The sequence below is a fragment of the Gopherus flavomarginatus genome, chromosome 10 (genome assembly GCF_025201925.1).
Source record: "Gopherus flavomarginatus isolate rGopFla2 chromosome 10, rGopFla2.mat.asm, whole genome shotgun sequence".
Classification (NCBI taxonomy): Eukaryota; Metazoa; Chordata; order Testudines; family Testudinidae; genus Gopherus; species Gopherus flavomarginatus.
This window is the reverse complement of record NC_066626.1, coordinates 82,229,120-82,254,018: the sequence shown is the minus strand read 5'-3', so window position 1 is coordinate 82,254,018 and position 24,899 is coordinate 82,229,120. Positions and strand designations below refer to the sequence as shown.

Sequence of the window (24,899 nt, the reverse complement as noted above, 5' to 3'; positions counted from 1 at the left end):
AGATGCCTGCAAGTCACCAGGGCCTGATGAAATGCATCCTAGAATACTCAAGGAATTAATAGAGGAGGTATCTGAGCCTCTAGCTATTATCTTTGGAAAGTCATGGGAGACGGGGGAGATTCCAGAAGACTGGATGGGGGCAAATATAGTGCCCATCTATAAAAAGGGAAATAAAAACAACCCAGGAAACTACAGACCAGTTAGTTTAACTTCTGTGCCAGGGAAGATAATGGAGCAAGTAATAAAAGAAATCATCTGCAAACACTTGGAAGGTGGTAAGGTGATAGGGAATAGCCAGCATGGATTTGTAAAGAACAAATTGCGTCAAACCAATCTGATAGCTTTCTTTGACAGGATAACGAGCCTTGTGGATAAGGGAGAAGCGGTGGATGTGGTATACCTAGACTTTAGTAAGGCATTTGATATGGTCTTGCATGATAACCTTATCGATAAACTAGGCAAATACAATTTAGATGGGGCTACTATAAGGTGGGTGCATAACTGGCTGGATAACCGTACTCAGAGAGTAGTTATTAATAGCTCCCAATCCTGCTGGAAAGGTATAACAAGTGGGGTTCCGTAGGGGTCTGTTTTGGGACTGGCTCTGTTCAATATCTTCATCAACGACTTAGATGTTGGCATAGAAAGTACGCTTATTAACTTTGCAGATGACACCAAACTGGGAGGGATTGCAACTGCTTTGGAGGACAGCATCAAAATTCAAAATGATCTGGACAAATTGGAGAAATGGTCTGAGGTAAACCGGATGAAGTTCAATAAAGACAAATGCAAAGTGCTCCAGTTAGGAAGGAACAATCGGTTTCACACATACAGAATGGGAAGAGACTGTCTAGGAAGGAGTATGGCAGAAAGAGATCTAGGGGTCATAGTGGACCACAAGCTAAATATGAGTCAACAGTGTGATACTGTTGCAAAAAAAGCAAACGTGATTCTGGGATGCATTAACAGGTGTGTTGTAAACAAGACACGAGAAGTCATTCTTCCGCTCTACTCTGCGCTGGTTAGGCCTCAACTGGAGTATTGTGTCCAGTTCTGGGCACCGCATTTCAAGAAAGATGTGGAGAAATTGGAGAGGGTCCAGAGAAGAGCAACAAGAATGATTAAAGGTCTTGAGAACATGACCTATGAAGGAAGGCTGAAGGAACTGGGTTTGTTTAGTTTGGAAAAGAGAAGACTGAGAGGGGACATGATAGCAGTTTTCAGGTATCTAAAACGGTCTCACCAGGAGGAGGGAGAAAACTTGTTCACTTTAGCCTCTAAGGATAGAACAAGAAGCAATGGGCTTAAACTGCAGCAAGGGAGATTTAGGTTGGACATTAGGAAATAGTTCCTAACTGTCAGGGTAGTTAAACACTGGAATAAATTGCCTAGGGAGTTTTGTGGAATCTCCATCTCTGGAGATATTTAAAAGTAGGTTAATAAATGTTTATCCGGGATGGTCTAGACAGTATTTGGTCCTGCCATGAGGGCAGGGGACTGGACTCAATGACCTCTCGAGGTCCCTTCCAGTCCTAGAGTCTGTGAGTCTATGAGTCTCTCCTTATTCCTCAGCTGGAACGGACAGGAATTTCCACAACATGAGTCAGCGCCGCTCTGATGGCCACAGTGGGTGAGTTCATGACCTGGGCGAGCTCCGGCACCTTGGAGCAGCGTTTCCCAGTGTCATTTCACAGCGGTTCACTCCGCGCTCACGGCACGGCCCCAGGGCCTGGGCTCTGGCCTAGTGCCACTAACGCACCCCAAATGCAGCTTTGGGGCCGACGCCGTGGGCCTGTCTCAGGGCCGCAGGGCCCCCTTGTCACGAGCAGAGACCTCGGCCAGCACTACCGGGCACCTGCCCAGACAGCCGGGCGACGGGCAGCGACACAGTGCAGCCGGTGGAGCCCCCGACCCGGGAGGTTCTTAGGAAGGGGTGGGCCAAGCCCCTGTCGGGGACAGGCTGGGGTTACTTAGTTCCGGCCCGGCACCGGGGCAGGACTAGCTGGGCCTTTCCGGCCTGAAACCTCTATGGTCTGAGACAGGGTAAAACCCGGCCTGTCTGGGGAGCGGGACGTGCTGAACAACCTGCCAGGCCCAGCCCGACTGGGGGGTGCACCCAGCCTGGTGGGGGCCCAGGGGCCGTGCCCAGCCCAATGGGGCCCCGAGATGGGGTGCACCAAGCCTGACCGGGGGAGAGGGCCTGGGGCTGTGCCCAGCCTGGCAAGGAGCCTTCTCTGTGCAGGGACCCAGCAGCGTTGATCTCAGCCCCGTGCCGCACTAACAAAATCCCCCCTTTGTGCTTAGATTCCTCCCCGCCCCAGACGTCTCACTGGCCAGCCCCCATTTCTGTCCTCGCAGGACCCCCCTGCCTCACTCACCCTCCTCCCACCCAGGCGTCACCGGCCGGGCCCCATTCACCACGCCCAGGGGCCGAGTACCTGATCCTTGAGCTCGTCCAGCCCCAGCGTGGCGATGCTGCCCGACGGCTTCCTCAGGGGCGGCTTGGCACGGCCCAGAGCCCGGCTCACCTTGTCCCGGACCACCTGGGCAGGTGAGAGTGTGAGGGGGGGCTGCTCAGAGCACACGGTACACACACGCCCAGACACACATGTACACACAGGCCCAGACACGCACTTACACATTCACTCAGGGTGGCGGGTTGGCCCCTCCTCTGCCCATCTCGGAGCTCACGCACCCCCCACTCCACCCCCCTTGGTCGCCTGCTCCTTTGTGGGGTGTGCCGGGGCAGGGGGGAGGTGAGCCATGGGGAGATCAGTGCCCCCCCACCCCGGCTGGCAGAACGCCAGGGGCCTGCAGGGGGCGGTGTAGAGCCGACATGCTGGGCCAAGCCATCTGGCCCCCCGGTGCCCAGGGCGGACACTCAGCCCCGAACTGCAACGGGGGGCGAGAGACGGGTGCCCAGGCTCTGTGTGCCCCCCCGGCCCCACACACAGGCCAGGCAGCTGCCCGCGCTGGCGCTCACCTCATAGATGTAGTCCAGGATCTCCAGGATGGTCAGGATACTGGCACCGATGAACAGCCCCATCTGCCCCCCGATGTCCCCTGGCAGCAGAGAGAGAGCTGGTCATGGGGTATTGGGGGGCATGGGGGGAAGGCCTGCCGGAGTCAGCCTGGCTCAGCCCTCTGCGCCCATCGGCCCGGACAGGGAGTGCCCGGGGGTGCAAGGGGATGGGGTGGGGGCACCCCGGATGGGCGGGGTGGCGCAGGGGGTGCCCAGGGACAGGGAGTACCAGTGGCGGGCGCACCCTGGATGGGCGGGGTGGCGCAGGGGGTGCCCAGGGACAGGAGGTACAAGGGGCGGGGGAATGGGACGGGGCACTTTGGATGGGTGGGGTGGTGCAGGGGGTTCCCCGGAACAGGAGGAACAAGGGGTGGGGGAATGGGACAGGGCACCCCGGATGGCCAGGGTGGTGCAGGGGGTCCCCAGGGACAGGGAGCACCAGGGGTGGAGGCACCCCGGATGGGTGGGGTGGCGCAGGGGGTGCCCAGGGACAGGGGGTACAAGGGGCGGGGGCACCCTGGATGTGTGGGGTGGCGCAGGGGGTGCCCAGGGACAGGGAGTACCAGGGGCAGAGGCACCCTGGATGGGCGGGGTGGTACAGGGGGTGCCCAGGGGTGGTGGCGCGAGGGCTCCAGCGACTCACCCAGCAGCCCCGCCAGCTCATAGGCTTTCTTCTGCTCGATGGCCTCATAGTTCAGCGCCTCGAAGAAAATGTCCAGCACCAGGAAGTTCTCTCTGTGGGCGGGACACATGGAAACGGGCTCAGCGCAGGCACAGCATTGGGGGGGGCTCAGCGCGGGCACAGCATTGGGGGGGGCTCAGCGCAGGCACAGCATTGGGGGGGCTCAGCGTGGGCATAGCATTGGGGGGAGCTCGGCGTGGGCACAGTGAGGCAGGGGGTCGGTGCAGGTTACAGCATTCAGGGACAGCGGGGGGGCTCAGCTTGGGCATCGTGGGATGTTGCCAGGCTGTGGGGTGGGCCCAGGAGCACTGGGAACTATGGGTCTGGGGTCTGGCACTGGGTGCTGGGGGGGGGGGTCTGGCGCTGGCTGGGGCTGGGGACATTGGGCAGGAGGTGATGTTGGGCTGGTGCTGGGCTGCAGAGCACTGGGGGGCCTGTGCCAGGGGACTGGGCACCCTGAGGCACCAGGGGAGGTGGGTGCTGTGGGACTGGAGACAATAGGGGGTGCTGTGGGGCTGCCACTGTGGCAGGGGGAACTAGGGGGCTGAGGCAGAGGGATGCTGGGGCAGCGGGTGCTGGGGGGCAGGAAGGGTGCTGGGGTACAGTGGGTGCCGGGGGGCAAGAAGGGTGCTGAGGTACAGTGGCTGCTGGGCAGGGGGCTGCTGTGGGGCAGGGTCAAGGGGGGCGCTGGGGCAATGGGAACTGGAGGCAGGGGCAGAGGGTGTTGGGGGGCCAGGGAAAGGGGGGGCTGGGGTAGGGGCACTGTGGGGCAGGGGAAAGAGGGGCAAGGGGCACTGGGGAGGGGGTGGGAGCTCACCGGAGGTAGGTCTCGTTGCAGTGGTATTTGCGGGCGAGGTAGCGGGGGGCAGTGGCAGGGGGGGCTGTGGGGCAGGGGGCAGCGGGGGACACTCACCGGATGTAGGTCTCGTTGCAGTGGTATTTGCGGGCGAGGTAGCGGGGGACAGTGGCAGGGGGGGCTGTGGGGCAGGGGGCAGCGGGGGACACTCACCGGAGGTAGGTCTTGTTGCGGTGGTATTTGCGGGCGAGGCAGCAGGGGGCAGTGGCAGGGGGGGCTGTGGGGCAGGGGGCAGCGGGGGACACTCAGCGGATGTAGGTTTCGTTGCGGTGGTATTTGCGGGCGAGGTAGCGGGGGGCAGTGGCAGGGGGCGCTGTGGGAAAGGGGGCAGGGGGCAGCGGGTGACACCCACCGGATGTAGGTCTCGTTGCGGTGGTACTTGCGGGCAAGGTAGCGGGGGGCAGTGGCAGGGGGCGCTGTGGGGCAGGGGGCAGCGGGGGACACTCACCGGATGTAGGTCTCGTTGCAGTGGTATTTGCGGGCGAGGTAGCGGGGGGCAGTGGCAGGGGGCGCTGTGGGGCAGGGGGCAGCGGGGGACACTCAGCGGATGTAGGTCTCGTTGCGGTGGTATTTGCGGGCGAGGTAGTGGGGGGCAGTGGCAGGGGGCGCTGTGGGGCTGTGGGGCAGGGGGCAGCGGGGGACACTCAGCGGATGTAGGTCTCGTTGCGGTGGTACTTGCGGGCGAGGTAGCGGGGGGCAGTGGCAGGGGGCGCTGTGGGGCAGGGGGGCGGCGGGGGACACTCCCCGGATGTAGGTCTCGTTGCGGTGGTACTTGCAGGCGACGTAGCGGGGGGCAGTGGCAGGGGGCGCTGTGGGGCTGTGGGGCAGGGGACAGAGGGGGACACTCACCGGATGTAGGTCTCGTTGCAGTGGTATTTGCGGGCGAGGTAGCGGGGGGCAGTGGCAGGGGGCGCTGTGGGGCAGGGTCAAGGGGGGCGCTGGGGCAATGGGAACTGGAGGCAGGGGCAGAGGGTGTTGGGGGGCTGGGGTAGGGGCACTGTGGGGCAGGGGAAAGAGGGGCAAGGGGCACTGGGGAGGGGGTGGGAGCTCACCGGAGGTAGGTCTCGTTGCAGTGGTATTTGCGGGCGAGGTAGCGGGGGGCAGTGGCAGGGGGGGCTGTGGGGCAGGGGGCAGCGGGGGACACTCACCGGATGTAGGTCTCGTTGCAGTGGTATTTGCGGGCGAGGTAGCGGGGGACAGTGGCAGGGGGGGCTGTGGGGCAGGGGGCAGCGGGGGACACTCACCGGAGGTAGGTCTCGTTGCAGTGGTATTTGCGGGCGAGGTAGCGGGGGGCAGTGGCAGGGGGCGCTGTGGGGCAGGGGGCAGCGGGTGACACCCACCGGATGTAGGTCTCGTTGCGGTGGTACTTGCGGGCAAGGTAGCGGGGGGCAGTGGCAGGGGGCGCTGTGGGAAAGGGGGCAGGGGGCAGCGGGGGACACTCAGCGGATGTAGGTCTCGTTGCGGTGGTATTTGCGGGCGAGGTAGTGGGGGGCAGTGGCAGGGGGCGCTGTGGGGCTGTGGGGCAGGGGGCAGCGGGGGACACTCAGCGGATGTAGGTCTCGTTGCGGTGGTACTTGCGGGCGAGGTAGCGGGGGGCAGTGGCAGGGGGCGCTGTGGGGCAGGGGGGCGGCGGGGGACACTCCCCGGATGTAGGTCTCGTTGCAGTGGTATTTGCGGGCGAGGTAGCGGGGGGCAGTGGCAGGGGGCGCTGTGGGGCAGGGTCAAGGGGGGCGCTGGGGCAATGGGAACTGGAGGCAGGGGCAGAGGGTGTTGGGGGGCTGGGGTAGGGGCACTGTGGGGCAGGGGAAAGAGGGGCAAGGGGCACTGGGGAGGGGGTGGGAGCTCACCGGAGGTAGGTCTCGTTGCAGTGGTATTTGTGGGCGAGGTAGCGGGGGGCAGTGGCAGGGGGCGCTGTGGGGCAGGGGGCAGCGGGTGACACCCACCGGATGTAGGTCTCGTTGCGGTGGTACTTGCGGGCGAGGTAGCGGGGGGCAGTGGCAGGGGGCGCTGTGGGGCAGGGGGCAGCGGGGGACACTCACCGGATGTAGGTCTCGTTGCAGTGGTATTTGCGGGCGAGGCAGCGGGGGGCAGTGGCAGGGGGCGCTGTGGGGCAGGGGGCAGCGGGGGACACTCACCGGAGGTAGGTCTCGTTGCGGTGGTATTTGCGGGCGAGGCAGCGGGGGGCAGTGGCAGGGGGGGCTGTGGGGCAGGGGGCAGCGGGGGACACTCAGCGGATGTAGGTCTCGTTGCGGTGGTACTTGCAGGCGAGGTAGCGGGGGGCAGTGGCAGGGGGCGCTGTGGGGCAGGGGGCAGCGGGGGACACTCACCGGATGTAGGTCTCGTTGCAGTGGTATTTGCGGGCGAGGTAGCGGGGGGCAGTGGCAGGGGGCGCTGTGGGGCAGGGGGCAGCGGGGGACACTCAGCGGATGTAGGTCTCGTTGCGGTGGTATTTGCGGGCGAGGTAGTGGGGGGCAGTGGCAGGGGGCGCTGTGAGGCTGTGGGGCAGGGGGCAGCGGGGGACACTCAGCGGATGTAGGTCTCGTTGCGGTGGTACTTGCGGGCGAGGTAGCGGGGGGCAGTGGCAGGGGGCGCTGTGGGGCAGGGGGGCGGCGGGGGACACTCCCCGGATGTAGGTCTCGTTGCGGTGGTACTTGCAGGCGAGGTAGCGGGGGGCAGTGGCAGGGGGCGCTGTGGGGCTGTGGGGCAGGGGACAGAGGGGGACACTCACCGGATGTAGGTCTCGTTGCAGTGGTATTTGCGGGCGAGGTAGCGGGGGGCAGTGGCAGGGGGCGCTGTGGGGCAGGGTCAAGGGGGGCGCTGGGGCAATGGGAACTGGAGGCAGGGGCAGAGGGTGTTGGGGGGCTGGGGTAGGGGCACTGTGGGGCAGGGGAAAGAGGGGCAAGGGGCACTGGGGAGGGGGTGGGAGCTCACCGGAGGTAGGTCTCGTTGCAGTGGTATTTGTGGGCGAGGTAGCGGGGGGCAGTGGCAGGGGGCGCTGTGGGGCAGGGGGCAGCGGGGGACACTCACCGGATGTAGGTCTCGTTGCAGTGGTATTTGTGGGCGAGGCAGCGGGGGGCAGTGGCAGGGGGCGCTGTGGGGCAGGGGGCAGCGGGGGACACTCACCGGATGTAGGTCTCGTTGCAGTGGTACTTGCGGGCGAGGTAGCGGGGGGCAGTGGCAGGGGGCGCTGTGGGGCAGGGGGCAGCGGGGGACACTCACCGGATGTAGGTCTCGTTGCAGTGGTATTTGCGGGCGAGGTAGCGGGGGACAGTGGCAGGGGGGGCTGTGGGGCAGGGGGCAGCGGGGGACACTCACCGGAGGTAGGTCTCGTTGCAGTGGTATTTGCGGGCGAGGTAGCGGGGGGCAGTGGCAGGGGGCGCTGTGGGGCAGGGGGCAGCGGGTGACACCCACCGGATGTAGGTCTCGTTGCGGTGGTACTTGCGGGCGAGGTAGCGGGGGGCAGTGGCAGGGGGCGCTGTGGGGCAGGGGGCAGCGGGGGACACTCACCGGAGGTAGGTCTCATTGCGGTGGTATTTGCGGGCGAGGCAGCGGGGGGCAGTGGCAGGGGGGGCTGTGGGGCAGGGGGCAGCGGGGGACACTCAGCGGATGTAGGTCTCGTTGCGGTGGTACTTGCAGGCGAGGTAGCGGGGGGCAGTGGCAGGGGGCGCTGTGGGGCAGGGGGCAGGGGGGGACACTCACCGGATGTAGGTCTCGTTGCAGTGGTATTTGCGGGCGAGGTAGCGGGGGGCAGTGGCAGGGGGCGCTGTGGGGCTGTGGGGCAGGGGGCAGCGGGGGACACTCAGCGGATGTAGGTCTCGTTGCGGTGGTACTTGCGGGCGAGGTAGCGGGGGGCAGTGGCAGGGGGCGCTGTGGGGCAGGGGGGCGGCGGGGGACACTCCCCGGAAGTAGGTCTCGTTGCGGTGGAACTTGCGGGCGAGGTAGCGGGGGCAGTGGCAGGGGGGGCTGTGGGGCAGGGGGCAGCGGGGGACACTCAGCGGATGTAGGTCTCGTTGCAGTGGTACTTGCGGGCGAGGTAGCGGGGGGCAGTGGCAGGGGGCGCTGTGGGGCAGGGGGCGGCGGGGGACACTCCCCGGATGTAGGTCTCGTTGCGGTGGTACTTGCAGGCGAGGTAGCGGGGGGCAGTGGCAGGGGGCGCTGTGGGGCTGTGGGGCAGGGGACAGAGGGGGAGACTCACCGGATGTAGGTCTCGTTGCGGTGGAACTTGCGGGCGAGGCAGCGGGGGGCAGTGGCAGGGGGCGCTGTGGGGCAGGGGGCAGCGGGGGACACTCAGCGGATGTAGGTCTCGTTGCAGTGGTATTTGCGGGCGAGGTAGCGGGGGGCAGTGGCAGGGGGCTCTGTGGGGCAGGGGGCGGCGGGTGACACCCACCGGATGTAGGTCTCGTTGCGGTGGAACTTGCGGGCGAGGCAGCGGGGGGCAGTGGCAGGGGGCGCTGTGGGGCAGGGGGCAGCAGGGGACACTCACCGGATGTAGGTCTCGTTGCGGTGGTACTTGCGGGCAAGGTAGCGGGGGGCAGTGGCAGGGGGCGCTGTGGGAAAGGGGGCAGGGGGCAGCAGGGGACACTCACCAGATGTAGGTCTCGTTGCAGTGGTACTTGCGGGCGAGGCAGCGGGGGGCAGTGGCAGGGGGCGCTGTGGGGCAGGGGGCAGCAGGGGACACTCACCGGATGTAGGTCTCGTTGCGGTGGTACTTGCGGGCAAGGTAGCGGGGGGCAGTGGCAGGGGGCGCTGTGGGGCTGTGGGGCAGGGGGCAGCGGGGGACACTCCCCGGATGTAGGTCTCGTTGCGGTGGTACTTGCGGGCGAGGTAGCGGGGGGCAGTGGCAGGGGCGCTGTGGGGCAGGGGGCAGCGGGGGACACTCACCGGAGGTAGGTCTCGTTGCGGTGGAACTTGCGGGCGAGGTAGCGGGGGGCAGTGGCAGGGGGCGCTGTGGGGCTGTGGGGCAGGGGGCAGCGGGGGACACTCACCGGATGTAGGTCTCGTTGCAGTGGTATTTGCGGGCGAGGCAGCGGGGGGCAGTGGCAGGGGGCGCTGTGGGGCAGGGGGCAGCGGGGGACACTCACCGGATGTAGGTCTCGTTGTGGTGGAACTTGCGGGCGAGGTAGCGGGGGGCAGTGGCAGGGGGCGCTGTGGGGCAGGGGGCAGCGGGGGACACTCACCGGAGGTAGGTCTCGTTGCAGTGGTATTTGCGGGCGAGGCAGCGGGGGGAAGTGGCAGGGGGCGCTGTGGGGCTGTGGGGCAGGGGGCAGCGGGGGACACTCACCGGATGTAGGTCTCGTTGCAGTGGTATTTGTGGGCGAGGTAGCGGGGGGCAGTGGCAGGGGGCGCTGTGGGGCTGTGGGGCAGGGGGCAGCGGGGTACACTCACTGGATGTAGGTCTCGTTGCGGTGGAACTTGCGGGCGAGGCAGCGGGGGGCAGTGGCAGGGGGCGCTGTGGGACAGGGGGCAGCGGGGGACACTCACCGGATGTAGGTCTCGTTGCAGTGGTATTTGCGGGCGAGGCAGCGGGGGGCAGTGGCAGGGGGCGCTGTGGGGCTGTGGGGCAGGGGGCAGCGGGGGACACTCACTGGATGTAGGTCTCGTTGCGGTGGAACTTGCGGGCGAGGTAGCGGGGGCAGTGGCAGGGGGCGCTGTGGGGCTGTGGGGCAGGGGGCAGCGGGGGACACTCACCGGATGTAGGTCTCGTTGCAGTGGTATTTGCGGGCGAGGTAGCAGGGGCAGTGGCAGGGGGCGCTGTGGGGCAGGGGGCAGCGGGGGACACTCACCGGAGGTAGGTCTCGTTGCGGTGGTATTTGCGGGCGAGGCAGCGGGGGGCAGTGGCAGGGGGCGCTGTGGGGCAGGGGGCAGCGGGGGACACTCAGCGGATGTAGGTCTCTTTGCGGTGGTACTTGCAGGCGAGGCAGTGGGGGGCAGTGGCAGGGGGCGCTGTGGGGCTGTGGGGCAGGGGGCAGCAGGGGACACTCACCGGATGTAGGTCTCGTTGCGGTGGTATTTGTGGGCGAGGCAGCGGGGGGCAGTGGCAGGGGGGCTGTGGGGCAGGGGGCAGCGGGGGACACTCACCGGATGTAGGTCTCGTTGCAGTGGTATTTGCGGGCGAGGCAGCGGGGGGCAGTGGCAGGGGAAGCTGTGGGGCAGGGGGCAGCGGGGGACACTCAGCGGATGTAGGTCTCGTTGCGGTGGAACTTGCGGGCGAGGTAGCGGGGGGCAGTGGCAGGGGGCGCTGTGGGGCTGTAGGGCAGGGGGCAGCGGGGGACACTCACCGGATGTAGGTCTCGTTGCGGTGGAACTTGCGGGCGAGGTAGCGGGCCGAGCCCTTGTTGGGGATGCGCACCATGGAGATCTCCTTGCTGTAGCGCGTCAGGTTGCAGGGCGTGGGGCAGCTGCAGCGCTCCTGGGAGTCCTGCACCGCCGCATCTGCCCGGCACATGGCAGGACATGGGCCTCGGGCCCCACTCCCTGCCCTGTGCCCACTGCAGGGCACACGGGGGGCCCCAGCTGCCCCCTCCTGCACCCCAAAGTTCCCAGCACGCCCAGCAGGGCAGGCCCCCCAGCCTCACACAGGGAGTGTTCTCCCCACCAGCCCCTCCCCCTCCCCATGGTGCCAGCCACCCCTCCCTCCCGGCAGCGTGTCCCCCCACCCCCGTGGAGCCTGCCATTCCCTGCTGACCCTGGTGGTCCCTCGGAGAGGCATGATGCCCAGCGGCACCTACCGAGCGTCCGGTCGGCGCATTCAATGTAGACGTTGGGCGAGCAGATGGACTCGTTCCCTGGGAGGATGAACCCGGTTAGAGATGCTTGTGGATCCCTGCCAGCCCCGGTCTGTCCCAGAGCCGCTGCCAACCTCGGGTGCCTGGCTGCCCCCGCCGCAGGGCATCCTCCTTGGCCTCACAGGGCACCTGTTGGACCCCCAGCATCTCCTCCCCCCCCAGGCTGCCTCCCTTGGCCCCACGGTGCCCCTCCCGCTGGGGTGCCCTGCTCAGCCTTGGGGTGCCCCCTCCCTCAGCCCCGCAGCTCCTCCTCCTGCAAGGGCAAAAACCCCTCTTCCCGCCAGCACCCTCCACCATCTCCCTTCCGTGAGGCGTGGCTGTCACAGACCTCCCGGATCGGGATCACGGCCCCAGCATGGGGCCCGGCTCTGGGAGGCCCCGTTAGTGGGCCAGGCCCCCGATGGGTCTCACTCTCCCTCCAGGGGAAACCATGTGGCTTCATCGCCTCCTGGGGCTGGACCTCTGGGCCTGCAGCCCCCCTGCCCCGGGCAGCGAGTCCCCCTGAGACTTGTATCATCTGGGGGGCAGCGCCCCCTCCAGCAGCGTCTGCAGGGACACGCAGCCAGCGTGGGCAGGCAGCAGCAGGATGCTGAATGCAGCAGCAGCATTTCGCGGTAAGAGACGTGCAGCAGCAGGACAAGGGGAGTGACAGGAAAGAGCAAGAAAGTGGTACGAAGCCACCGCCCAGAGCAGGACTCGCAGCCCTGGGCCCGGAGGGGGGTTATGTGTGGGGAAGCTCAAAGAGGCGCATCTCATTGTGAAAAGGGGGGGGCGTGTTTCTTAGTGTTTTCCATGAATCCTGTGTGTGCCCCAATTTCCCTGTGCACTGTGTGCGTAACAAGGGCTGAGAGGATCAGGTGTGACCTCGCTCAGCAGCCTGGCCACGGATAACGGCCTGGAGCTGGGGTACCCAGCGACTGCTGACCAGGGGGCCCAGCCCATCTTGGCAGCCAGCTGGTTCTGGCCTGTGTGAGGACAATGGGCTGAGGAGAGACGACCCCGGTGACCTGACCAGCCTGTTCCAGCCAGGGTGGGAACAAAGGAGGGAAGAGAGGAGTCCAGGTGACTTGTTAACCTGGGGCTGCAGACAATGGATAGGGGAGGAGCCGTAGGGGGAGATGATTTTGGATGATCAGCTACAAGGAGGGGGCAGCTGGACTGGGGAGGGCCAGAGGCCCCCTGGATGCAGGAGAGACCCGTGTGAGCAAAGTCAGGATGAGCTCTACCTTGACATCTGGCAGTGAATTGTGGCGAGTGTGGAAAAGAACTTCAGGGGCTGATCTTGTTTGCATAGGCACCCACACCCCGCCTAGCAAGAGCCCACATGGTCACTTCTTGCTGCTGTGGGACCCCCAGTTTCTCTGTTATTGGGGCAGGAAGAATAAAGTGTTGTTACCCTGATTATGTGAATCAAGGACAGTGAAACTGTTTTATGACAGAGGGACTCGCCATCAACTAAGTAGCACTTGCTAGAGAAGGGACATGGGTTCCAAAACCCAGTGAATTGAGAAAGGTTGAGGATGGGTATTTGTATCTCATAGTGGGGTAGGAGGTGTCCCTATTGAGGGATTGAAACATCAGCCACACCTTTTCCTTCCTTCCTTCCTTCCTTCCTTCCGGAATATCAGAGCTCATTTCAATTCTATTAGGAGTCTAAGTACAGGCTGCTGACCTGACTTTGCTTTAGGCCAATGGTGCACAAGCAGTGAGGCTTCCCTCTTGCAAGTTGACCTCCCTGAGTGCTGTGTGAACTATGAGAGAGCCTGAAGATCTAGTGCTAAGTGGCTGGCAGAGTGGAGCAGTTTGTGGGATGGTTGGAGTGGCCCATGGGACGGGGAGCGGAGCGGAGCTGAGCCGTTTGCGGGACGGTGAGTGGAGTGGAGCAGTGCAGAGCGGAGCAGTTTGTGGGATGGTTGGAGTGGCCCATGGACGGGGAGCGGAGCGGAGCAGAGCGGAGTGGAGCTGAGCTGTTTGCAGGATGGTGAGTGGAGTGGAGCAGTGCAGAGCGGAGCAGTTTGTGGGATGGTTGGAGTGGCCCATGGACGGGGAGCGGAGCGGAGTGGAGCTGAGCCGTTTGCAGGACGGTGAGTGGAGTGAAGCAGTGCAGAGCGGAGCAGTTTGTGGGATGGTTGGAGTGGCCCATGGGACGGGGAGCGGAGCGGAGTGGAGCTGAGCCATTTGCGGGACGGTGGGTGGAGTGGAGCAGTGCAGAGCGGAGCAGTTTGTGGGATGGTTGGAGTGGCCCGTGGGACGGGGAGCGGAGCAGAGTGGAGCTGAGCCGTTTGCAGGACGGTGAGTGGAGTGGAGCAGTGCAGAGCGGAGCAGTTTGTGGGGTGGTTGGAGTGGCCCATGGGACGGGGAGCGGAGCGGAGCGGAGTGGAGCTGAGCCGTTTGCAGGACGGTGAGTGGAGTGAAGCAGCGCAGAGCGGAGCAGTTTGTGGGATGGTTGGAGTGGCCCATGGGACGGGGAGCGGAGCGGAGCGGAGTGGAGCTGAGCCGTTTGCAGGACGGTGAGTGGAGTGGAGCAGTGCAGAGCGGAGCGGTTTGTGGGACGGCTGGAGAGGCTGGTGGAGTGGAGCGTCTCGTGGTAAAGGCTGCAGCAGAACCCCACGGAGAGGTGGGGCAGTTGGCCTCAGACCATGTAAGGTGCCCCTTAGCACGCTGCATACTCCTTTCCCCCCACATTTCCACCCAGTCTGGGGAGGGTGGGGTAAAACTCTGCGGATAAACTTTTGAACTCTGGGGCTGCACTGACGGGGGACTGTGATGCAGTAGGGGCTGTCTGTGTGGGGAGCGGGAGAGCAGGGGTGGACTTTAGGGGATGGACGATGCCAGGGCCTGTAACCTGAGCTAGGTAAGGGAGGGGAAAGGTCAACACCTTTGCCCGGGAAGGGGACAAAGGAAGGGAGTGGCAGGAGGGAAGCAGTTTGAGTTTGGGCTTGGGGCTGGGTGGGCGGAATTCAGGGTATCCTAGCTAGGATCCAAGCACCCTGAAAGCCCAGAAGGACTCGGTGGAGGGGTCCTGACTGTGCCTGCAAGCCCTGCTGTAACCTGTGTTCCTGTTGTCCAATAAACCTTCTGTTTTACTGGCTGGCTGAGAGTCACTGTGGGTCCCAGGAAGAGGGGTGCAGGGCCGGACTCCCCACACTCCGTGACAAGGACAGAGACCATTGGGTTGTTGGACTGTTGGGGGACTTGGGGGTTGCGGGACTCAAGAGACTTTTGGGGTGTTGGACTTTTGGGGATTTGGAGTGATCTTTTGGGTGGTTGGACTCAAGACCCTGAGAGGGAAAGGACACTGCCAGACTTACTTGGGGGTGGGTCTTTTGCTCACGGTTTGTGTTATGAATCCTGTTTGTAGTGTTTCCCCAACATAATGCTGCAGATTTTGCTACACTCAGACTCCGTGCTTGCGAGTGGGGAAGTATTGCCTCCTAGATGCGCCTGGGGGGTGGTGTGTAATTGTCCCAGGTCACTGGGTGGGGGCTCGAGCTGGTTTTTGTATTGCGCTATTGAAACGGAACCCCTGGATACTGAACCCGGCCCTTCTTGCTGCCAACTCAGAGGGGCAGAAGGGTTACACCTCGATGTGCTGGGCTGAGACTGGCCAGGCCTGAGCCCCGGAGAGTTTCCTGTGCTGGGTTCAACACTCAATATACCTCCTGTTTTATGCTGGCTGAGAGTCGTTCCAGGCTAGAGAACAGGGTGTGGGGGGGCATTATTCCCTCTGGGAGTGGAGGCCCCGGGAGCCCAGAGCGAGTGGACTCCCTGAGGGGGCCCACAGCAGAGACAGACGTGCTGAGGCTCAGAGAGGTGCGGCGCCAGGAGGTGGAGGGGCCTGACCCTGAGAGAGAGTGGACCCCCGAGAAGGGTTGTCACACTGAAGGGGGCTCCTCCCAGGGACCGTATGGAGCCAAGGGAGAGCACGAGTCCTGTGAGTCCCTGACACCAGGACTCTTCTGTCCTGCTCCCCTGTCTCTCTTCTCACTTGAGCCTCCGAGCCCAGACAGCAGCAGCACCAGCCGCGGTGAAGGCAGGACAGCCAGAGAGACCGGCCCTGATCCTGGCTGGCCAGAGCAGTCCTAGGTCATCGTGGCATCCCAGCCTATGTCCTAGGACTGGGGCAAGAGCCTCCCCTTCCCGTGCCCTTTCACGCTGGAACCGGAGACACCCCCCCAACCCACCGAACAGCCTTCTGCGTCCCCAAGCCCACCCTTCTGCCTTGCAATGTCCTAACCAGAAACGCCACTGCAATGAAGCAAGAAATGGCTGTAATATATTCATGAAGCCTATGTGTGCCTCAGTTTCCCCTATGTGCAGCAGTTACCTGGGGGATAGACAGGCCTGTTGCTCTCTAGGCAGGCTAACACAAGGGTGATGGGCTCCCAGCTCTCTGGGCCTTAGGTCCCGTATCAGTGGAGCTTCGACTGCCTAGACATAGATGCTCAGCAACCAGCGCCCCAGAGAGATCTGCACCCCCCACCCCTGGGCAGGGGTGAGTTAGTAGAAGAGTTAGCAGGGGAAGCAAAAGTGGATGGGAACCTGGGAGGCAGTGACCATGAGATGGTCGAGTTCAGGATCCTGACACAAGGAAAGAAGGAGAGCAGCAGAATATGGACTCTGGACTTCAGAAAAGCAGACTTGGACTCCCTCAGGGAGCTGATGGGCAGGATCCCCTGGGAGAATAACATGAGGGGGAAAGGAGTCCAGGACAGCTGGCTGTATTTTAAAGAACCTTATTGAGGGCGCAGGAACAAGCCATCTCGATGTGTAGGAAGAATAGTAAATATGGCAGGACACCAGCTTGGCTTAACAGTGAAATCCTTGCTGATCTAACGCAAAAAAGCAGCTTACAAGAAGTGGAAGATTGGACAAATGACCAGGGAGGAGTATAAATATATTGCTCAGGCATACAGGAGTGACATCAGGAAGGCCAAATCACAGTTGGAGTTGCAGCTAGCAAGAGATGTTAAGAGTAACAAGAAGGGTTTCTTCAGGTCTGTTAGCAACAAGAAGAAAGTCAAGGAAAGTGTGGGCCCCTGACTGAATGAGGGAGGCAACCTAGTGACAGAGGATGTGGAAAAAGCTAATGTACTCAATGATTTTTTTGCCTCTGTCTTCATGAACAAGGTCAGCTCCAGACTGCTGCACTGGGCAGCACAGCATGGGGAGGAGGTGACCAGCCCTCTGTGGAGAAAGAAGTGGGTCAGGACTATTTAGAAAACCTGGACGAGCACAAGTCCATGGGGCCGGATGTGCTGCATCCGAGGGTGCTGAAGGAGTTGGCAGATGTGATTGCAGAGCCATTGGCCATTATCTTTGAAAACTCATGGCGATCGGGGGAGGTCCAGGATGACTGGAAAAGGCTAGTGTAGTGCCCATCTTTAAAAAGGGAAGGAGGAGGATCCGGGGAACTACAGGCTAGTCAGCCTCACCTCAGTCCCTGGAAAAATCATGGCGCAGGTCCTCATGAAATCAATTCTGAAGCACTTAGAGGAGAGGAAAGTGATCAGGAACAGTCAGCATGGATTCACCAAGGGAAAGTCATGCCTAACTAACCTGACTACCCTCTATGAGGAGATAACTGGGCCTGTGGATGAGGGGAAAGAAGGGGACGTGATATATATTGACCTTAGCAAAGCTTTTGATATGGTCTCCCACAGTATTCTTGCCAGCAAGTTACAGAACTATGGGCTGGATGAATGGACTATAAGGTGGCTAGAAAGCTGGCTAGATTGTCAGGCTCAACGGGTAGTGATCAACAGCTCCATGTCTAGTTGGCAGCCGGTTTCAAGCGGAGTGCCCCAAGGGTTGGTCCTGGGGCCGGTTTTGTTCAATATCGTCATTAATGATCTGGAGGATGGCGTGGACTGCACCCTCAGCAAGTTTGCAGATGACACTAAACTGGGAGGAGTGGTAGATACGCTGGAGGGTAGGGACAGGATATAGAAGGACCTAGACAAATTAGAGGATTGGACCAAAAGAAACCTGATGAGGTTCAACAGGACAAGTGCAGAGTCTTGCACTTAGGATGGAAGAATCCCATGCACTGTTACAGATTAGGGACCGAGTGGCTAGGAAGCAGTTCTGCAGAAAAGGACCTGGGGGTTACAGTGGACGAGAAGCTGGATATGAATCAACAGTGTGACCTTGTTGCTAAGAAGGCTAATAGCATTGTCGGCTGTATGAGTAGGGGCACTGCCAGCAGATCAAGGGATGTGCTCATTTCCCTCTATTTGGCATTGGTGAGGCCTCATCTGGAGTCCTGTGTCCAGTTTTGGGCCCCACACTACAAGAAGGATGTGGAAAAATTGGAACAAGTCCAGTGGAGGGCAACAAAAATTATTAGGGGTCTGGGGCACATGACTTATGAGGAGAGGCTGAGGGAACTGGGATTGTTTAGTCTGCAGAAGAGAAGAATGAGGGGGGGATTTGATAGCTGCTTCAAGCACTGGAGGGGGGGTTCCAAAGAGGATTGATCTAGACTGTTCTCAGTGGTAGCAGATGACAGAACAAGGAGTAATGGTCTCAAGTTGCAGTGGGGGAGGCTTAGGCTGGATATTAGGAAACACTATTTGTCATGGAGTGTGGGGGAGTCCGGCCCTGCACCCCTCTTCCTGGGACCCACAGTGACTCTCAGCCAGCCAGTAAAACAGAAGGTTTATTGGACAACAGGATTGCAGGTTACAGCAGAGCCTGGAGGCCCAACCAGGACCCCCCAATTCAGTCCTTCTCGGGGTTCAGACTGCTTGGATCCCAGCATAGGATCCCCTGAATTCCCCTCATCCAGCCCAAAACCGAAACTGAACTGCCCCTCCTCCAGCCGGCGGATTCCTTTGTCCAGCTTCCCGGGCCAAGGTGCTAACCCCCTCCCCCCTACCTGGCCCAGGTTACAGGCTTAAAGATCCTGTCCCTCACCTAAAGACATCCCCAGCTCTCCCATCCCCCACACAGACAGCCCCTACTCCATCACATCTCTCTCCCCTTCGGGACTGAACTGAGCGGGGTCACTCTGCCCAGTGACCTGGGGAAGTTCAGGGCCCCCTCTCCGGGACAACGCGTCCGCTATCAGGTTGGCACTTCCCTTCACATGGACCACGTCCATGTCATAGTCCTGCAGGAGCAGGCTCCACCTCAGGAGCTTGGCGTTGGCTCCTTTCATCTGGCGCAGCCAGGTCAGGGGAGAGTGGTCGGTGTACACGGTGAATTGTCGCCCAAAGAGATATGGCTCTAGCTTCTTAAGGGCCCACACCATGGCCAGGCATTCTTTCTCGATGGCCACGTAGCTTTGTTCCCGGGGTAGCAGCTTCTTACTCAGGTACACGATGGGGTGTCTCTCCCCCTTTTTATCCTCCTGCATTAACACCGCCCCCAGTCCCGTGTCTGAGGCGTCAGTGAACACCATAAAGGGCTTGTCAAAATCTGGGTTTGCCAGAACTGGGCCACTAACCAGAGCCTCCTTCAGCGCCCGGAGAGCCTCCTGGCACTGCTCGGTCCAGATCACCTGGTCTGGCTTCCCCTTCTTGCACAGCTCAGTGATGGGGGCGGCTATGGCGCCAAAGTGGGGCACGAACCTTCGATAGTACCCCGCCATCCCAATAAAGGCCTGGACCTGCTTTTTGGTTTGGGGAGCGGGCCAGTCTCTGATCACCTCCACCTTGGCTGGTTCCGGCTTCAGGCAGCCGCTCCCCACCCGATGGCCCAGGTAAGATACTTCAGCCATCCCCACCTTGTGCTTCTCAGCCTTTACGGTTAACCCAGCCTTTCGGAGTCGGTCCAACACTTGTTTAGCCTGGGACACGTGGTCCTCCCAGGTCTGGCTGAAGACGCAGATGTTGTCAATATACGCCACGGCAAAACTTTCCATCCCCCTCAGTAGCTGATCCACCAGGCGCTGGAAGGTGGCCGGTGCTCCCTTGAGGCCGAAGGGCAGGGTCAGAAACTCGTAGAGCCCCAGAGGAGTGATGAAGGCCGATTTCAGCCTGGCATCTGCGTCCAGCGGCACTTGCCAGCAGCCCTTTGTAAGATCCATAGTGGTGAGGTACCAAGCGCCTCCCAGCTTGTCTATGAGCTCGTCAGGCCTGGGCATGGGGTAGGCATCAGATACGGTGATGGCATTGAGCTTTCGATAGTCCACACAGAACCGGATTGACCCATCCCTTTTGGGGACCAGCACCACTGGCGAGGCCCAAGGGCTGGAAGACGGCTGGATCACCCCCAAAGCCAGCATGTCCCTGACCTCTCTTTCTAGGTCCTGGGCAGTTTTCCTGGTGACCCAAAAAGGGGAGCATCTTATAGGGGGATGTGATCCGGTCTGCACCCGGTGGACAGTCAAATTAGTGCATCCAGGCTGGTTGGAAAACAGCTGTCGGTATAGATGCAGCACCCCCCTGATCTCAGAGTGCTGGGCCAGGATCAGCTAATCAGAGAGGGGAATCGCTTCCAGGGGGGAACCAGCTTTTGTCCCAGGGAATAGATCCACTAAGGGGTCATCTCCCTGCCCCTCCCAATGTCTACACACGGCCAACACCACATTCCCCCGGTCATAGTATGGTTTCATCATGTTCACATGGTACACCCGACGGTGATGTGCCCGGTTTGACAGCTCCACCACATAGTTTACCTCATTTAGTTGCTTGATAACCCTGAAGGGCCCTTCCCAGGCTGCCTGGAGTTTGTTTCTCCTCACGGGGATAAGAACCATCACCTGATCCCCGGTGGCGAAGGCGCGGGGCCGCGTCGTGCGGTCATACCAGACCTTCTGCCTCCTCTGGGCTCGGGCCAGATTCTCCCTGGCCAGGCCCATGAGCTCGGCAAGTCTTTCACAGAAGGTCAGGACATACTCCACCACTGACTCTCCCTCGGGAGTGGCCTTCCCCTCCCATTCGTCTCTCATCAGGTCCAGGGCCCCCCTTACCCGCCTTACATACAACAATTCGAAAGGCGAAACCCGGTAGATTCCTGGGGTACCTCCGTGTACGCGAACAGCAGGTGAGGTAAGTACTTGTCCCAGTCCTGCGGGTGCTGGTTTTTAGCATCATCTTTAGTGTCCCGTTGAACCTTTCTACCAGCCCGTTGGACTGGGGGTGATACGCTGAGGCCTAGTTGTGCTGGACCCCACATTTTTCCCACAAGCACCGGAGCAGGGTCGACATGAAGTTGGACCCCTGATCCGTTAAGACCTCCTTGGGGAACCCCACCCGGCTGAAAATTGTCAGCAGCGCATCTGCCACGGTGTCTGCTTCGATAGAGGACAAGGCCACCGCCTCGGGGTAGCGAGTGGCGAAATCCACCACCACCAGGATGTATTTCTTCCCTGACCGGGTCGTCTTGCTGAGGGATCCCACTATGTCCATGGCCACCTTCTGGAAAGGTTCTTCTATGATGGGTAAAGGCCTCAAAGCCGCTTTCCTCTTGTCCTGGGCCTTCCCCACCCTCTGGCAGGGGTCACAGGATTGGCAGTACTGTCGGACATGGGTAAAGACCCCAGGCCAGTAAAAGTTCTGTTGCAGCCTCTGCCTGGTGCGTCGGATTCCCTGGTGCCCTGCGAAAGGGATGTCATGGGCCAGGTATAGCTGCCTGTGGCTAAACTTCTGGGGAACCACCAGCTGCCTCCTGATCCCCCATGACTCTACTTCCCCTGGGGGAGCCCATTCTCGGTACAGGAACCCCTTCTCCCACAGGAACCTCTCCTTGCAACCTCTCCTCATGGTCTGTACCGCACTGAGGTCAGCCCAGTCCCTGGGCTTCCGCAAGGAGGGATCTTTCTGCAACTCGGCCTGGAACTCAGCAGCTGGGACAGGGATGGGGACCGGCTCTCTCTCGCTGGCTGGGTCTGAGGCCGCAGCCTCTCTGAACCGTGCCCCTGGGCGTTCCCTGCCCCCGGGTTAGGGTCCTGCACCTCAAGTCGAGTACCTTCCCCGTTGTCGGAGTGCAGTGCCCTTTGCTGACTCTGACTCACGACCAGGGCACTCTGGGTGTTACTAGGCCAGTCCTCGAGGTCCCCTCCCATTAACACATCCGTGGGCAAATATGGATGTACTCCCACATCCTTGGGGCCCTCCTTGGCCCCCCACTTCAGGTGTACCCTCGCCACTGGCACCTTGAATGGGGTCCCACCCACGCCCATCAGGGTCAGGTAGGTGTCGGGCACCATCCGATCTGAGGCCACCACCTCAGGCCGGGCCAGCGTCACCTCTGCGCCCATGTCCCAGTACCCAGTGACCTTCCTCCCATCTACCTCCAGGGAAACCAGGCACTCTCTCCGGAGGGGCAGCCCTGCGCCCACCCTGTAAACCAAAAACTCGGAGCCTGGAGCATCAGACGAGGAGCATCAGAGGAGCTGATCTGGGGCCCTCCTCCCTCCTTCGCAGGTGGTACGTGGTCAGCCCCCCTTTTCTGCGAACGCTGCCCCTCATCCAGCTGGGTCTCTACCAACTTAACCTGGTTTGGGGTTGGTCTGCTCAGTCTGTCCTTGAGTCTGGGGCACTGAGACCGTATGTGGCCCCTCTGGCCACACTGATAGCAGCTCATGTCCAGTTGGTGGCCTCGAACCGATCGGTTGTCCCTGATGCTGGGCGTTCCTCTTGGGAGGGGGTTCTCCCTATTCCCCCTTTGGGAGGTCCCAGGATGACTCTCTCTGCATCGCGGCGGGCCTGTTTCTTTGAGACTCCTCCCTGTCACCCCCCGACTGGCACTTCACAAACTCATCAACCAGCTGCCCTGCATGTCGCGGGTTCTCTGGCTTTTGGTCCCTCAACCACAGTCTCAGGTCGGATGGGCACCGCTCATACAGTTGCTCCAGTACCAGCAGTTTAACCAGATCCCCCTTCGTCTGCGCCCCATCTGCCCACTTGCTGGCGTATCCCTCCACGCGGATGGCTAGCTGCAGATATGAGACCTCAGGGGTTTTATACTGACTCCGGAACCTCTCCCGGTACATCTCAGGAGTCAGCCCAAACTCGCGCAGCAGGGCCTGCTTGAAGAGTTCCTAGTTCCCTTTCTCCTCCTCTCCCAGCTGGCAGTACAATGCCACGGCCTTGGGGTCCAGTAAGGGGGTGAGAACCCGGAGCCTGTCCGCAGGATCTACCTGGTGCAGCTCGCAGGCCGTCTCAAAGGCTTCTCGGGGTTCAGGGCGCTTGGATCCCAGCATAGGATCCCCTGAATTCCCCTCACCCAGTCCAAAACCGAAACTGAACTGCCCCTCCTCCAGCTGGCCAATCCCTTTGTCCAGCTTCCCGGGCCAAGGTGCTAACCCCCTCCCCCCTACCTGGCCCAGGTTACAAGTGTAAAAATCCTGTCCCTCACCTAAAGACATCCCCAGCTCTCCCATCCCCACACAGATAGACTCTACTCCATCACAGCCTGGCTCTTCCCCTGCTGTTCCCCCCCCCCACCCATTGCACACTGGCTCTGCTCTCCCCCTGTGCTTGTGTCACGTAGTGTGGGGGAGTCTGGCCCTGCACCCCTCTTCCTGGGACCCACAGTGACTCTCAGCCAGCCAGTAAAACAAGGTTTATTGGACAACGAATGCAGGTTACAGCAGAGCCTGGAGGCTCGAGTCCTTCTCGGGGTTCAGGGCGCTTGGATCCCAGCATAGGCTTCCCTGAATTCCTCCACCCAGCCCCAAACCGAAACTGAACTGCCCCTCCTCCCGCCAGCGATTCCTTTGTCCAGCTTCCCGGGCCAAGGTGCTAACCCCCTCCCCCCTACCTGGCCCAGGTTACAGGCTTAAAGATCCTGTCCCTCCCCTAAAGACATCCCCAGCTCTCCCATCCCCCACACAGACAGTCTCTACTCCATCACACTATTTCACTAGGAGGGTGGTGAGGCACTGGAATGGGTTCCCTAGGGAGGTGGTGGAATCTCCTTCCTTAGAGGCTTTTCAGGGCCCAGCTTGACACAGCCCTGGCTGGGATGATTTAGTTGGGGGTTGGTCCTGCTTTGAGCAGGGGGTTGGACTAGATCCCTCCTGAGGTCCCTTCCAACCCTGAGATTCTGTTGTAAGCAGAGTCAGGATAAGCTCTACACGGACATCTGGTGGAAAGAATGTCAGAGAGTGTATTTGCATAGGCACGCCTACCCTATCCCAGACTGCCGAGCTGTGGGACTGCTTGGTGACAAATGACTCACCCTCAGTTGGGTGGTACTTGCTAGACAAGGGACATGGGTTCCAAAACCCAGTGAATGGAGAGAGGCTGGGGACAGGTATCTGTGCCTGGTGGTGCAGGTTCCTTGTGGAGCCAGAAGCCCCAGTTCTTCTTCGAGTGATTGCTCACATCCATTCCAGTTAGGTGTGCGCACCGCGCGTGCATGTTCATCGGAAACTTTTTACCCTAGCAACTCCAGTGGGCCGGCAGGTCGCCCCCTAGAGTGGCGCCGCCATGGCGCTCGATATATACCCCTGCCGGCCCACCCGCTCCTCAGTTCCTTCTTACCGCCGTGTCGGTCGTTGGAACTGTGGAGCGCGGCATTGCTGTCCTCCACGTCCCTAGCTCTCCTTGTTACTACTGTTGTTACTACCGTTGTTAGTTAGTGGTTAAGTATAGTTAGTTAATTAGTTTGTAGTGTAAATAGTTTTGTACATAGTTGTTCGCCGGTCTGGGCTGTAGCCCTTCCCGGCACCCGGCACCGGGCTCATGCCTGGTTCGCCGGGCTTTAAGCAATGTGCAGCCTGTAAAAAGCCTATGCCAACCAGCGACCCTCACGACGCGTGTCTAAAGTGCCTGGGGGAATCGCACAGGTCGGACAAGTGCCGCATTTGCAAGGCTTTTAAGCCCAGAACAAAGAAGGAGAGAGACCAGAGACTCAGGACTCTCCTAATGGAAGCGGCACTTGACCCAGCAGCTTCGCAGGCCGTGATCTCTACGCTGGCACCGGATCGCACCGGCACCGGAAAGACTCCCCGGCACCGACCTTCCCCGGCACCGGGTGCAGAAACGAGACCATCAACGTCTGCAACTCCAGCCAGGCAGACTCGAATGGAGCGCCCGGCATCGACATCTGCCGCGGCGCTACCGGCACCGTCGACTCCGGGCCCGATGGGTCCGTCGAGTCCGGTACCGCCGAGCTCCCCCATAAGATCTGGGGTTGAGCTATTGGTCCCATCCACTCCGGAGACCTTCGCCTCGGCACGGGACCTTATTGCCCTGACTGAGTCAACTCAGCCGCCACCCCCGGTACCTCCGGTGCGGGTAGCATCTAAGGGCAAGCCCATGATGACGGCACCGTCTCGGGACTCACGCTCGCGATCGAGGTCCCGACGCCACGGTCGCTCGAGATCCCGCCGCCGCTCGCAGTCCCGGCACCGCTCCCCTCGGCGGTACCGGTCGCACTCGGGGCGCCGATCGACCTCCAGACGGTCACGGTCTGACTCCAGCCGTCGATACCGGCACCGTGACTCTAGGAGCCAGTCTCGCCGTCATTCAGCGCGCCGGTCGACCTCCCGGCACCGAGCTGGTGGCAGGTCCCGGTCTCAGTCGACCTCCCGGCACCACGTCGGTGGCAGGTCCCGGTCCCGATCCCGGCACCGAAGCAGCGGCCGGTACCGGTCCA

The 24,899-nt window shown here is 61.6% G+C and overlaps 1 protein-coding gene across 2 annotated transcripts in view; it reads right to left on the bottom strand.

Moving 5' to 3' along the window:
- Positions 1 to 24,899, bottom strand: part of ASIC4 (acid sensing ion channel subunit family member 4) — a 53,539-nt gene that overhangs the window by 15,190 nt on the left and 13,450 nt on the right. For both annotated transcript variants that reach the window (XM_050969673.1, XM_050969672.1), the window contains exons 6-10: positions 11,289 to 11,345; positions 10,839 to 10,992; positions 3,666 to 3,757; positions 2,984 to 3,063; positions 2,439 to 2,543 (exon numbers count right to left, since the gene is read on the bottom strand). In XM_050969673.1, coding sequence (XP_050825630.1) covers positions 2,439 to 2,543; positions 2,984 to 3,063; positions 3,666 to 3,757; positions 10,839 to 10,992; positions 11,289 to 11,345 — 488 coding nt within the window. The remainder of the gene's footprint in view (positions 1 to 2,438; positions 2,544 to 2,983; positions 3,064 to 3,665; positions 3,758 to 10,838; positions 10,993 to 11,288; positions 11,346 to 24,899) is intronic.